We start from the raw sequence: 15502 nt of genomic DNA, 5'->3' as shown, positions 1-15502 counted from the left end.
AAACATTTGCCTGCCAGATCTCCTGACAGGGTACAGACTGGGCCAGAGCCTTTGACCGACAGGCTTCAGGTCAGTGCTGATACCTGATCGATTAAGTGAACGATTGACGGCTGTTATCTTGTCAGTGAAGGCCCAGAGGAGGCGCTGGCGTGTGGGAGACTGTCGGCTGATGAGCTCTGTGATAACACTTAGCCAGCCGCCTCCAATAAAGTACTTCCCAGGGAATTTCTTTCGCACAGTTCTGCTGAATTACAACTCCTAACTGTCTTGAAACCATCTCGTATGTTCGTGATCACTTTTGGGACTAACCAGGGTCAGAAAATACCCAGGGCTTATAGGGCAAAAATGGCAAAAATGTTAAATGTTATGCATTTTGTTTCATTTTAGTCTAGTAATATATAGTTATGGGTTTACTGCCTCTGCCTGCAGACATGAAGGTACCAGAATTCACTATCTTAAAGGCGAGTGATGTTTAATGTGTAATAATGACGTTTTTTTTTATCAAATAAAATAAAAAAAACTCTAAAATCAGCTTGGAAATCATTGAATGTAAAGACAATTGTCTACCGCCGAATCACAGCCGTGCAGATACAGAGCCATATCACACTCCTACTCATGTGAAATTGCTATATATATATATATATATATATTCAGGTTGACTGGATCACTTTTTCCCAGTCATATCAATGGCAAAAAGTGTCCCAGTCAACCTGAATTGATCGGCTAAAATGTGACCATGATTTTTTGTACACTTATCATGAAATTAAGCATATACCATTTATCTTATTTAAAGGGGTGGTATAATGCCCTTTTCACAAGATGTAAAATATGTCTTTGATGTCCCCAGAGTGTGTATGTGAAGTTTTAGCTCAAAACATCCCACAGATATTTTTACATAGCATGTTAAAGTTGTCACTTTTTGAGGGAGAGCAAAAACGCACTGTTTTTGTGTCTGTCCCTTTAAATGCAAATGAGCTGCTGCTCCCGGCACAGGGGGCGGAGCTTCAACAGCTGGTGTCATTTTACCTCAAACACACATGCACTGAAAATTTCAAAAACTTTTAGCCTTTTATGTTCAAACCGGAGTCAGATGATGTCAACAGAGTCAATGATGGAGAGACTCAAGAAGAAGTGACAACATGTAGAAGCAACAGGACATTTCTGAATGGTTATTGATGAATTTATGTAGCTGATGCGTAGTTATCTTCTAGTCATTGATTATCATATTCTGTCTTGATAATCTATAAATCGTGTTCAGGGGGCGGAGTTTATGTAAATTCTAGGGTTAGTGATGTCACTAACCCGGGAGGAATGTCGTGTAGTCCTTACCAGCCGTTTGTTGTAGTCCTTACAAAGCAATTTCTTTAAAAGCAAATATCTCCCTTTGCTTTGAACTTTGAGCGTTGTAACTTTGCAGATGTTGTTTATGCTCAAACAGCAACATTACACACTAACTAAAGTTAGAAAAGTGAAATCATAATCAACCACCCCTTTAACACGTCTTTCCAAAAAAAGGACACTTGGAGACTCCAAAAGGACACCAAATAACCAAATGATACAAGGAGTCCATATTATTGTTTATAGTCGAGATTGTTTGTAGTCCATATTTATGTACACCAAAGCACCCATGAAAAACATTACAGAAAAAAGTGAAGTTGCGATATGGAACAGGAACACAAGGACTCACGCTTGCGTGAGGGCTTGCACTCTTCAGAAACAATCACAGAAAATGACAGAGCTCGTGTTTTAAAGTGAAATAAACACTGGAATGAATCATTCACTGAAAATGCAGTCTCTAATTCTCCCTGCTCTCGGATGTAATCAGCCTGGCTTTCTTTGCATTAGTGCTGTTTTGGACTGATTGTTTGAATGAATTTGCTTAATGGATCAGTGGACTGAAAATTTCGCAGAGTTTAGTTTGATCTGATCGCAAACAGTGAAGCGAAATCGGGTTAAAGGGTTAGAATAGAAATGTCCACCTACCAGGGTTACAGGATCTTGCGCAATTGTAGATATAAACTCCTGACTCTCAAGATCATCTAACTGCGTGACGTTACGTTAATGACGCAATTTCACGTGCTTCAGTAATTTATTTGCGTTCAATTATTTTAACGCATTAAGAGTTTTGAGTTAATCACGTGCGTTAACAGGTTAATGTTGAATGCCCTAGTAATAAGTGATGCAATACTTTTAAGAAAAGTAATTAATACCGTAATCTAATTATACTTATTTTTTTACAGTAACTCACTCAACACGGAGTACAATACATAAACATTCAAATTACCCTGAGAGAACAGATGTCTTTTCGCGTTTTGAATGTGGATGAGGTAAACTGAGTTGCTGAGGGAGGGATGTCCAGTCTCTACGGGCCGAGACATTAAAATATTCAACACCCAATGAAGAACTGTTAACAACCATTAATAAACTGTCTCTGGAGGGCAACTAAATATTGTGGTGCGAGACCATTAAGAGCTTAAAAAAATGGTAATTACAATTTTTGTACTGTGTGTGATAAGCAACCATGAGCCAGTGTCGGAGTGATATGTGCTGACTCTTTTGTGTCTTTGCATTATTAACAATGCATAACTTCAGAATATGATGAGTAATGCTCCAGCATAATAATGCTTCAAAATAATCTGTTATTTTACACTGAAGTGTTGTTGATGGAAACAGTGACTTGTTGAATTCCAAAGTATGTATGGTATATGGCTCCATCCGGACACAGATGCAGTGAGTGATGTGTGTGTGTTTGTGTGTTGCAGTTTAATTTTGTGGGCCGGATCTTGGGCCCGCGGGGGCTCACAGCCAAGCAGCTGGAGGCCGAGACCGGATGCAAGATCATGGTGAGAGGGAAAGGCTCCATGAGAGACAAAAAGAAGGTAAGATCTACAGATACACACACACACACACACACACACACAGAGACACAGATACACATACAAACATTCACTAATACACACTTGCACACATTCATAAAGACAGGGAGTGTCATTTTTCACTTATTACGTATACAGTAACAAAACACTTATTAAAAAAATTGCAATCTATTAGTTTATGGTTAATTCATAGTTATAAACTCTACATTGTTAATGCATTCATATGCTATCTACAAAAAGTGAGTTCTTCATTCATCGTCACTGTTATTAACAAACTGTTTTTATTTGTATTCCTTTGATAACATCTTGTTAACTATACCTAACTGATGTACAGTATTTTAAACCAGTAGTAAAAGAGTTGATAACGGATAAGCCTTTATTAGACATTAATAGTAGGTGTTCCTAAAATGTTTACAAATACATTAAGCATAAATGTGTATCAATTGGCTTTATACATACAAATTTATTTACATTGTAACTTTTCATGAACCATCCATATATATATATTACATCCCTTAACCCTATCCCCAATCCTAAACATAATTACGTTTTAAAACGTAATCTCATTGATCACAAATTCAATGGAATCAACCGTAAAAATTCCATTAATTCAATATTCATGCTGATTTAAATTTTTAAGTACAATCAACTTGGATGTTTAAGTAATTTAAACTTAAATTATATTAAACTGATTTTAAAAATTTGTTGAATCGTGTATAACATAATACATAATAATTTATAATAATAAAACAGTTATTGCTTAACTTATGTTGATGCATTAAAGCTATGTAAAAACATATGTTATCATAACTTATTGATCATGTGATTGTTTTTACAGTGTAGTTAATTACTAATACTCAGTACTTAAATGTATAATTACACTGTAATACTGACTCCTTAAAATAAAGTGTAACCTTATATTATATTATTAAAATGTCCTTATTGCAATTTCTCAATGATAAAATTACTTCTTGTGGTTAATTTTCCACCGAGGTAAAAAAGTATGCTGTTTGAATTTATTGTATTTGACTTGTCTTCCATCGCCGATGGTCATCGTTCTTACAGTTTTAACCATGTAACATTACACTGCCAATTGGCGAGTGTTAATTTTGGACCCTGGAGACAGATCTAAACGACGCATGAACAATCACACCAGATGGAGGAATCTGATTGGCTGATTTTGTGCACAATCTTCACGCATCCATATGCTTAAGCATATTTGTCATTTTTAACATGCACTCAGAATTCAGTCATCAGCAACTGTGGCTCGACGTCTGTCCGCATGACAGACACACAGCGGTGTGGTGGGACCAGTTTTGCGTGTACGGACGGTTTGTTCGAGAGTAAACCAGCCCTGTCCAACTGAGAGACTTCGCAGGGAATAACAAGCCCTCCCCTCGCTCCTGAGAGCCGTGGGCAGGTGTTCAAACATTGTCCTTGGCCTCAGATGAGTGGGGGCCGGATCCTGTGGCCCTGCCAGGGCTCCTCTCCCAGTCAAACCCCAGTCACTGTACGACACGCTGGGGCGGAGGGGGTCACGGGACGGGCTGGAAGCACGGGGTCACATTCACTGTCCATCATTAACACTTGAGCAAACACACATGTTCATTTGAACACAAACACTCAGTTTATTATCATTGGGATTATTGGCATTTTTGGGAGCAAAGCACACAGTACGCCTGAGCTTTTACACAGATGTGCACGATCACACGCTCGTCCGTCTCACATATGTATCTGATCTGGAGGCACGTTTGTGTTTCCATTAGTTGGGCAGGACCCATATTTGGACAAGTGCTGGAAGCGGATAGTTATCCGAGCCCATCCCGTGTGACCGCGAGGAGGATCGGGAGGAAAATAAAACAAGTGCTTTGTGAAAAGCACAGTTGTCATGTCGATCGCTTCATGCACATCTGGATCGGCTCTGCATCCTGTCAGAGCGCAGCTGGTCGTCCGCGTATCGGATCTCAGCTGTGTGTGTGTGTGTGTGTGGACCGCTGATGGCCCCGTTCTGATAGTACGACCCGTTGGACGTTGACGGGGTCAATTGAAGCTCTTGTGCAAACATTCACATGTGTGTTTAAAGGTTCTGCGGTCTCAAGCTGCTTCAGTAGACAGCGGAAAATCTCATGCCTGTGTCCTTTGTTTCTCATGATCTCTTTACCTCCTACCTTGCATCTGTCACTCACACACATCTTTATTCACATCAATGTCCTCGAGGTTAACATTGCTCAATGTAGTAACTAGCAATAAACAACACTTTTAAGGCATTCATTACGTTTTCTACATACGTTACTGTTTAAAAGTTTGTGATCTGTACGATTTTACGGCAGTACGGAATGAATACTTTTATTCAGCAAGGATGCATTAAATAGATGAAAAGTGTTAAAGACATTAATAATGTTACAAAAGATTTCTATTTCATGTAAATGCTGTAACAGTTTCTACAAAAATATTATTCTTTCAACACTGATAATAATAAGTTTTTCTTGAGCAGCAAATTAGAATTATGATACTGACACTGAAGACTGGAGTAATGATGCTGAAATTCAGCTTTGATACAGGAATAAACTACATTTTACTATATATTCACATAGAAAACACTTATTTTAAATTATAATAATATTCAACAATATTACTGTTTTTACTTCAGAGCCTTGGTGAGCATAAATAGTTAGAAAAAATCTTACTTGGTTAAACTGTTGTTGTAAAATATTGTTGTTGATTGCTATATAATTATATATTGATTGAAATATTGTTATACATGTATATATATAACCTATCAATATAAAACACTCATTTTAGCTGCTGTTAATTTACCTTAAGCTGTGTTTGTGCGTACATGCGTGTGTGAGAATCATGACACGAAGGACAAGGATGTTTGCTTGAGACAGGAATAATCTAATCAGTTGCATGTAAATAGAATAAGCCAATAACCCACGTGAATCCTCCACAGAACGCTGCAGATTTCTCCAGAAACAGAATGCAAGCCATTCATGACAATCTACAAATCCGCTGAGTGTTAAACATCAGTGTGTGTGATGTGTCTCGCTGGTTTGTGTTACTGATGTGATACCTCAAATAAGGCAACTGGTTAAGGATCTCTTTTGAGATTCACTAGCCGTGAATTCTAATTAAACTATTTTTATATATTAGAAGTAATCTAGTAAATTCTAGCTCAAGTATTTCCAGTGCCCAATTCTTTTTTAAGCCCGGGACACACCAAGCCGACGGTCGGCCGACTAAGTTTCCTCAGTGTGTTCCGCACAGTCGGCTGAAATTGGTCCTCGTCTGCTTTTCTTCGGTCGATTCGACATGTTGAATCGGCGTCAGGCCGACGGTGAGAGAGAGAACTCTGATTAGAGTCAGTGCATGAGAATAATAGCAAAACAGCGAGCAAAGAAGTCAAAACGGTACAGATAGAAGGCTGTTCTAATGTTACGTCATCTTACCTGAGTGTTCTTTGGCGTATATTTCAATATTAACACGAGCGGAGTGGAATAAAGAAAGTGTTTAGCAGGATTGATATTCAAAACGGTAAGCACGCACTGCTTTGTTTATGGTTTGTGTATCTGCAGTGTCGGGTTCCCTTTTTGAATGACGAATATAGACGAATATATCTTCAGAAATAGACAGTTGTCTCATTTACACGCAGGCGCAGAACACACACGCTAGCTGACAGTCGGCAGCAGTTCTCTCGGTGTGTTCAAGCGCAGCTTTTCCCCCGACGCAGGCGACGCGAGGCGACAACACAGTCGGCTTTCATCAGCGCTCGTTCTTTGGCGTTGGTTTGGTGTCCCGGGCTTTAGAGAGCTCTTAAAAGCTTGAGTTCTTGAGTTCTTATGTTTCCCGTCAAAGCTCAGGATAGTCGCTCGTGAAGGGTAATTTGCTACTGTATGCATTCCTGTGACATTTTTGTCATTGAATATCTCTCTCCAGGTATGGCAGAGATAAATTTGAATAGTAATTCCACTGGCAGTTCATGTCTATTTGCATCATTATTACTGTTGAGGAGGAGATTTTCTCTCTGACTGCTCCTGTAGTTCATGGACTCACACTTGTTGCAACAGCAGCTTTCAACAGCTTAATCTCATGAGATACCTTGAGCGTTTTCCACTGTTAAAACAATTTCAAATTGTGGATGGCCTTTAAATATAATTTAGTTAGTCTTTTTCTGTCTAACCTTCTCCTTGAGCTCGACTTTGATGTAAAGGAAAGAGACAAGTGGCAAAACAGCGCTCATTAACTGACATTCAGCTCTCACCTTCTACTAACTGCCCCACTGTAAAGCAGAGACGACTAAACAAGTTATTAACAGTCAGACTTGTATATGTGGTTTATGGGGACTCTCCATAGACATAATGATTTTTATTCTGTGCAAACTATATATTCTCTCCCCTTACACTAACCTTACCCATCACAGAAAATGTGTTTTCCTCACGGGACCAAAAAATGTCCTCACAATCTTTTTCTCCCCATAATGTAGGGTTTACCAGGACCACACACACACATACACATACACACAAACACGCACACACACACGCGTAAGCACACAAACACATGCACGCGCACACCCATGCACACACACACACACACACATTCACAGCTTCCAAGTGGAAATTACTTGTTACAAATAATTTCTTAGCATTTAAAAAGCATTTGATTGTATTTGTCTCATGTATGAATTTAGAGTACAGTAAAAAATTGCAAAAACCGATACAGATAATTTTCATTCTATGGTCAAAACCTGAATAAATGACCAATACAAAATTCTGCAAAGTAGAATAGTACTATAAAATAGAATGGTAAATAAAAAAATTAAACCCTAAAACTAAAATCAATTAGTAAATGCTTCAAGAAATGTAAGCATCACAATATTATGATGTACAAAAATGAAAAAGGAATCATATTTAAGTGTTATTAGTGTTATTACAGTAAGTGTTATTATATTATTGTAGTACTTTTAAAGATTAGCTTGAATGATGGCAAATATAATTTAAATGTAAAAAAAATATATATTATTAAATTATTAACAGATTTATACAAATTAAATGTCATCCTTAAAAAAAAAAGCCATAGGATTCAAAGAAAAAGTCGTGTACACTGAATAAACTGTAGAAGAGCCCAGGGCTCTGGGACTCTGACGCTGAAACCCAGAGTTGCGATGAAGCGTGTTGTCTTGCTGATGTTGCCGTCATCTTTGTTCTGACTGGGTCTGTCAGAGAGACTCAGCTGCAGTGTTGGACCCGCTGGCAATTACTGTTATTAGTGCTGTCACAATCACTTCATCCTCTCGCAGCATCGCTAAACAGACCTGCGGATGTGTGTGTGTGTGACAGTGTTTTATTTCTGGGTCTCCTTCTCGCATTTTGCATGCATATTAAAGTGATAGTTCATGCTTAACCATGGTTGGGCCTCATTTATCAATCTACAAAGAAACGAGTGCAGAAATCATCTTACAACAGGGTTCTCGTGTGATTCAGGAATCATTCGCCAATCCCATCGTACGAATGCTCGTACGTCGATAAATGTGGCGGCTGAAGATAACATCGTCATGTGAATATCACGCCCCTAAAAACATCACGGTTTAGAAGCTTCGCCGCTGGAGTTTACGACGTGGAGAAACGAAACCCGGCCAAGAAGAGGGGGTCATCTAATCTCATGAAAGAGAAATTGATCTTACTCCAAAAACACACGTTAACCTCGTAATATGAATATAAAATACTGGTAAATAAAACAAAACATTATAAACACTATAGCCTAGGCAATTTTAGTTCCCCTCACTCCACAACAAACCCCTTAAATGTATCGGCTATTCAGAACATAGCTATTCAATTATAAAATAAAAAATGAATTAGGCTATAGTGACATTCATTATAAACAACACACAAACGTATTTATTTAAAGCGAAACTGAAACGGCATTGGACTCATGTAGAAGCTACCTCTCTCATTCAGCCAGAATCCAAATGTATTCGCGATCTAACATTTGGTTGCTGAACTATTATTCATTAAACAAGGCTTTGTACTTCACTCATGTTCCAATATCCACGTAAAACATTATCCATGAAAATGTGTATTTAATTCAAGATATGTGTTTGGTGGGGCGGTGGGAACGCTGACCGGCACAGATTGTACAGCGAGTCATTTAATTTGAGCAATCTAACTTTTATGTTTGGTTGACTGCCTTTTAGTTTAATGATGAATCGCTGAAATGCCAAGTTAGCGACGGTAGAACTGATACTGTATGTTGTGTGTGCGGCACTGTGTGCGCGATCAGTCGGATTTAATCAAATCAAGAAATAAAGTAAACAAATACAATGCGCTTAAATACCTGGACCTGACAGGAAAGCTCTGTTTCTCATTTCACATGTGAAGAGGATATTTACACAGAAGTCTTAAAGCTCAGCCAGTATGAAAGAGTCAGAGAGAGGAAAATGGGCATGAACAAATAAATGATGACGCGAAACACTTTACTAACATTATAAGTGGACCGCAGGACCTATGATATGATCTCTCTAAACTCAGTTCAGCTACTATCTCTACACAAGTGCAGGAAGAACAGAAACGACTAATGAGGAGGACAGAACTACAAACTGCTAGTTTACATAGTTTGACTATATTAATGTTTATTATACACTCTCCCGAGGAAATGTCAATGCTGACATTTATCCACACATCACTGAAATATCAATATTGTTCCTGTGAATTCTGTGTTTCTTGAACCTCATTTAGGAGAATACTAGGCCTTGGCTATCTTAATCTTTCACAAGATTTCATCGCATTTGTAATGATACATTATTAAAGTTAGTGTATTAGTATTAAAGTTATTGTACATTTTTGTCCAGTTACATTTAAATATAGCATTTGTCACATGGTATCACATAAATAAACTAGCTTTCTTTCATGTTGCATTACAGCATACCATGCATTATACTGATCAATAACACATACTTATGTAATTCATACTGCAGTGAAAATGACATATTGCTTTTGTCCCTATTTCCAAATCCAGCATCAGTCAAACATGTGATAATATACAAAGATAAACAAGGCTTTATGGAATCCTCACACCTCACATGTCGCGTCGCGTGTAGTTAGGACACGGTGTAAGAGTAGAATTGTGAACTGAAATGTTGCTCTATGTGTTAGTCTGGCAGAAAATCTGACGAAATATCTCTGACACTGGTTGTGAACCTCTTTTCTTTCGTTCTTTAAATCCTCTAACAAGACGCTTTGATGTAACTAGGCTTTTACACCCCCACCAAATCGTCTGGATTTGAGGGCAAAGCTCTCTGTCGTTCTTCTAAATCTATTCCGATAGAGACTGGTGTTTGGTATTCTCTGCGCTGTGGTGGAGTTTTTCATGAGATTTGAAATTTAGACAGTGTACTATCAAGTTTATCTGTCTTTAACAGTTCGCCATGAAGACTTTTCAGTGTTTTTAGGGCTGGGCGATAAGGCCAAAAAAATCATCATGATAACATTTGTCATATCAGTCGATAATTATCACAATAAATGTCAAATCTTTATTTTTCTTTGGCGTTTGAAGGCATATTTACGTTCCGAAGTGAAAGTTGGAGAAACCAGACGGTTAATTGTGGTTTTAAACTACTCTTTTACTGTCAACACATGACAAACACGACTTCACGTTTTTGAATTCTTTAAATTTTTCCAGTCATTTCTCCTTAACAAAATAAATATCATAATGGAAAAATGTATTTCTTAGTTTCTGAATGTGCTAACGGTTAATATTGTCTTTGATGACTCGTATCTTCAGCACGGTTTGCAGTGCAGGCTGCAGTATTAACAATATTACATGTTTTGTCTCTTAGAAATGCACATTTGACAGTAGCTTGAGTCAGGATGCAGATGTAAATTTATGTTCATTAACAAAAACATTAACATCTGTAAAAAACTGATTCATTTTTAAATGGTGAAATTTAAATATTCTGACTGTTTGAGTTTTATTCAAATTAACCATTGCTCTTCCATAGTAGCATACATTACACCTCACTACTATGGTAAAATGTAACTATATGGTTTCTATGGTATTTGTATGAAAAACAGTAGCCTAAATACATTTAGCATCAATGCAAAAATGCTATAGCTTAATCACAATAAAATACTGTGATTATATTCCTTTACTCCTTTAATACATTTAAATACACGTCTACAATAATAATATACAAAAATTCGATATGAATATCCCACATTTCTGCCACAATACGCTGATTTCACGCGGCCGCCATTTTGAAATCGAAAGTGAGGCTCCGGTGGGAAGAACCCCGGAAGTAACGATAAACAACAATGCCTTGGACTACCAACCTGAAGCTGCTGCCGCGATTTACACTATTGGATGTTAATATCCAATATAGGATATGTATATAGTTCATTCCTGCTTCTTTTTTTACTTTCTGAAATATATGTAAAAAATTATTTTATTTATAAATGAATTTCACTCTATATAGTCTAAAGTATGAAAGAAATGTACAGTTTTAGAATAACTCATTTTATACATTAAACATAACAATACGCCATCGCATTCACGACTCTCCTGTGACTTCCGGTTTTCTTCCCACCGGAGCCTCGCTTTCAATTTCAAAATAACGGCTGCGTGAAATCAGTGTATACCATGGTGCAGTTAGTGTTACTACAGTAAATCCAGTAAATGGTTAATTATGGTGATTTGTAGATTGAAAAGCCTTCTGACTGCATCGTTGCACACTGTGTTTCCCCTGTTTGTCAGCACTGTTTCAATTGGCTTCAAACTAGTTTAAATCACAGAGATATTTGTGTTATTTGCTGAATTCAAGCGCTTCTCGCTGGATCTCACAGCACTGTTTAGTGATCATGTGACCGAGACGATCAGCGAGTAAACGCATCTTCTCTAGTAAGTTCGCGCTGCCGTTTGAACTTTGACCCGAGCGGATAAATGGTCCGTGTGGCGCGGTTTAAATGAGTAGTGCTGTTTCGTTATGTTTTTTGCGCATAAACATTATATTGAACATTTATCGAACTCTTGTAATAATTTGATCGAGGAAATTTATATTAGGCAATAATTATCATTATCGTTTTATCGCCCAGCCCTATCAACATGGTTGACCCGAATCATTGCATCATCAAAACATGAGCCATGCAATATTACTCCTCTCTGACCATGTTTACATGCACATAACATTTTTATCTAAATATCTGAATATTTTCAAATTGTTAGAGCCATGTTGTGTCTGCTCCAACATACGGTTGCAACATGCAGTTACACTTTGGGCTTACTCAGTGTCGGCTTTTACTCAGTGTCGGCTCCCATTCCCCTCTCTTCATATCTGTCCTCCTACTGTCTTATCTAAATAAAGGCAAAAAAACCAAAAATATAACTTTAAAAAGACTTAGTTCATATTGCAGTTACATAAGCCGTAACTTGATTTCCATAATCCAATTAAGCCAATATGACAGCTGTCATATCCTAGTATTACTCTGAATTCTAAACACGAATGTTATTCTGAATGCTATGAGATAGAAATGTTTGTGAAAGTTATAGAACATATTTTTAGAACTGTTTAAAAACATTAAAGCTAAGTTGTGTTATGCATCACCAAACAGAATGAGAGGGGACTTTTGGGGTTTGTCTTGTTTCTTTGCTTGCTTTTTCAAACGGATTTCCCGGCCCCATCTGCAATTGGTCGGACAAACAGGTAGCCCCACCCCAAACTAACACTGGTTGCCATGTTTGACAAAACAAAGCAATGTTTTGAAGAGTAACAGTGTTCATGGAAATCAACTTACAAATTGTTTACTTATAGCTGTCACTACACATTAAGCCGTAATATGAGAATTTTTTAACATCAACAAAATTACACATTTCAGCCTTTAAAGCAACATGAATCGATATACAGATGGCTGAAAGCACTGCAAGAATTGCATTTTGTTGTGCTGTTGTCAAGGACATGAATGAGAATAAATGAGTTGATTCAATTACTGTGAACTACTCTGATGTAAATTATTGTACTACTAACACTGAATTGAAATCCCAAGAGCAACTTTAAAGGGTGAACCAGAATATAGACCTTAATCAGAAAATGATTTACATGTAAACATGGTCACTGTGGTGAAATATACCTCATTACACTCCCCCTTACTCATCTCTGCATGTGCCATCGTCCTCTCCCACCCGAGTCGGGATATTAGTTCCCAGAGCCTTCCAACCGAGGGCTCGGCGCTCCTTCAGAGAGGCATTATTGCCTCGGGAAGGATTACAAAAGAGCAGGACAATGGATTTATGGACATTGATTACGCTACAGCTCAGAGACGGCGCACGAGGGGAGAGAGGTGTAAACAAAGGCCTAGTCGAGGGCCTCGCAGTCGGACATATTTCCTGCGTCGGACGTTGAAGGAGCGTCACCTGGGCGACCAGCCTGTCACTGCAGGAAAAACAAGTGTCTCAGCTGTATCTTACCCTCAGATAGACTGACACACACATGCATACACACACCACTTCTGCTCCAGTCCCTTCTGGCTGTCTCTGCCCAGTGTTATTGACAGCGTGGCTGTGGGTGGGTGACAATCAGCCTCAGAAGATCAATTTTTAGCACTTGTCACAACTAAGGAAAGCCAAGTAAATCAGCCAAGCGAAACCAAGAGGCTGAATAAAAAAGAAAAAGGAAGTGACCTCATAACACCCAAGCACCAACGTCCTGAATGATAAATCATATTGAGTGTGTTGGGCGACACGCACCCCTGTTTTCTCCCCTTCATCACTTCGCACTGAAAGGGGCAACAATGGATCCTTAATGAAAATCAGCAGGCAGAACGCGGGAACACAGACGCAGATGCTGATTGCCATCTATTTCCCATTTGCAGTCACGGGGAGAAAAAACGAGCACTGTTTGCATATTTGATTATTGCATAAATCAGATCTTGATTTTTTTTCTTGTGAAATCCTACAGGAAAATTTGAGAAATGGCAAATCAAGCCAAATGCAGACAAACAAAAGCGGCAGCGTAGGAAAAGTGTAACGAGCCCCTTCAACTTAATGTGCGCTGGGTTTCTATCAATTAAGCAGTTTGCCCTCAGCAATCTTCAACGCCTTTTAACCAAAAGTTTCTGTCATACAATTTAGCTTTTAAAGTCCCTATATTTCTGCTCCACTAGCTGCACCAAACAAAACTGCATATTATTTTCTGAAGAAAATGTGAGTGATACTTGCCTGTCCAAATTTGTCACCATAATGTTAGGGTTTCCTAGCCTGAAAATCCAGACCCAAATCTAAAAGATTAATGGTCTGGCGTCGACTAATGAAAATCACCCAGCTCGAGGGGCGGCGACCAAGCATGCATTTGAAAATCTCACAGCACGCAACTGGATAACACTACGACCAATCACAACAATAAACCCCATACACTTAGCTAACAGCGGAGCTAACTGGTAGATTATACTCTTACCGTATCCGGTCGGCAAAACAGCAAAAACGTCCTTCTTGCAAAGGAGCGATTGGAGCGGCGTCTTCTGTTCATATTTTAGATAAAAAGCCAAGTCTAACTCGTTCATTGTAGCGGCCAAAGCCGTTTCAAACAAATGAGGTTCATACATAGCCATCCTGCAATGTTTACTAATGACTTCGACGTCACAGCGCTGTCGTCATCTCGCCTCTGGCCCGCCTACATCAGATAACCCGATGTGATTGGTGCAGCTCGGATCGAGGGGTATATTTAATGAGCATCACTACTCGACACCAGAGTAACTCGCTGAGCAAATTCATCTTGTGCTCTCGCGAGAACTCTGGATTACCAGGGTAAGGGTTTCCAGGGCATTATTATGCAGTTGCTATTAGGTGTTGCGAAGGGGTTGCTATTCTGTTACTACATGCTTTCTAGGTGATCGCATACTGGCCCTACTAATGTTTCCAAACAGGTTTGGAAACAAACTTAGTTTCTCAAACAATATATGTATTTGACTGTTCTTACCTCTGTAAACATTATGTTGACTTCTTTGCAGCGGATGACTTGTGAAGTGTGCACGTACGAGAGCGAGCAGAAAGGAAGAGCAGTTCCGTTTTTTGGCCACAGGTGTCAGTCGCGAGTTTAAATTTCAGAAAATCGCATGTAGCCTCTTTAAGCTAAGTTAAAAGCGTATTTAAAAAAAAAAAAAGAATAAAAAAAAGCTGTGAGCACTGCTGAGCTCTGACTCAGAGCAGTGAACTAGTTTTGATTTGTTGCTCATGCTATTGTCGCCTCTCTCTGCTAGCTGTGAAGCTTTTGTCACTGCCTGTCTGGAGACTGTATGAATTTTACTTTTATAGAGACAGGATGACATATACATGGCATCCTGACTTCTGCTTTGGTAGAGCACAGTAAAACAAAGAAGCAGCTTCTCCGTTTTATTTTTACTTTCACATCCTCTCTGTTGTAGTCTGTGTTTTTATTAGATTTACTTTTGCACTTTGGTGTATCAAAGTTTCAAACCCCACAGCAAGAGAGGGAGGTGAGACAAGCCCCAACTTCCTTTTTGAACTTCATCATATCCAAACACACATATACTGTATTTCTGGTAAACTCGTTGAAAACATACATTGTTTCCAAGGGGTCAAGAATTATGCCCCAAATGACGCACTATACACTATGCACTTATACT

The 15502-nt window shown here is 38.5% G+C and overlaps 1 protein-coding gene across 5 annotated transcripts in view; it reads left to right on the top strand.

The window, feature by feature from the left end:
* The window catches only part of qkib (QKI, KH domain containing, RNA binding b), a 113824-nt gene that overhangs the window by 53309 nt on the left and 45013 nt on the right, over positions 1 to 15502 (top strand). For all 5 annotated transcript variants that reach the window (XR_014201757.1, XM_082154645.1, XM_082154647.1 and 2 more), the window contains exon 3: positions 2763 to 2879. Coding sequence is in view for 4 of the 5 variants with exons in the window: in XM_082154645.1 (XP_082010771.1) it covers positions 2763 to 2879 (117 nt within the window). In the remaining variant the exon portion in view is untranslated. The remainder of the gene's footprint in view (positions 1 to 2762; positions 2880 to 15502) is intronic.

The sequence above is a fragment of the Leuciscus leuciscus genome (genome assembly GCF_965113295.1).
Source record: "Leuciscus leuciscus genome assembly, chromosome: 22".
NCBI classification, from domain to species: Eukaryota; Metazoa; Chordata; class Actinopteri; order Cypriniformes; family Leuciscidae; genus Leuciscus; species Leuciscus leuciscus.
This window is presented reverse-complemented; position numbering and strand designations above follow the sequence as displayed.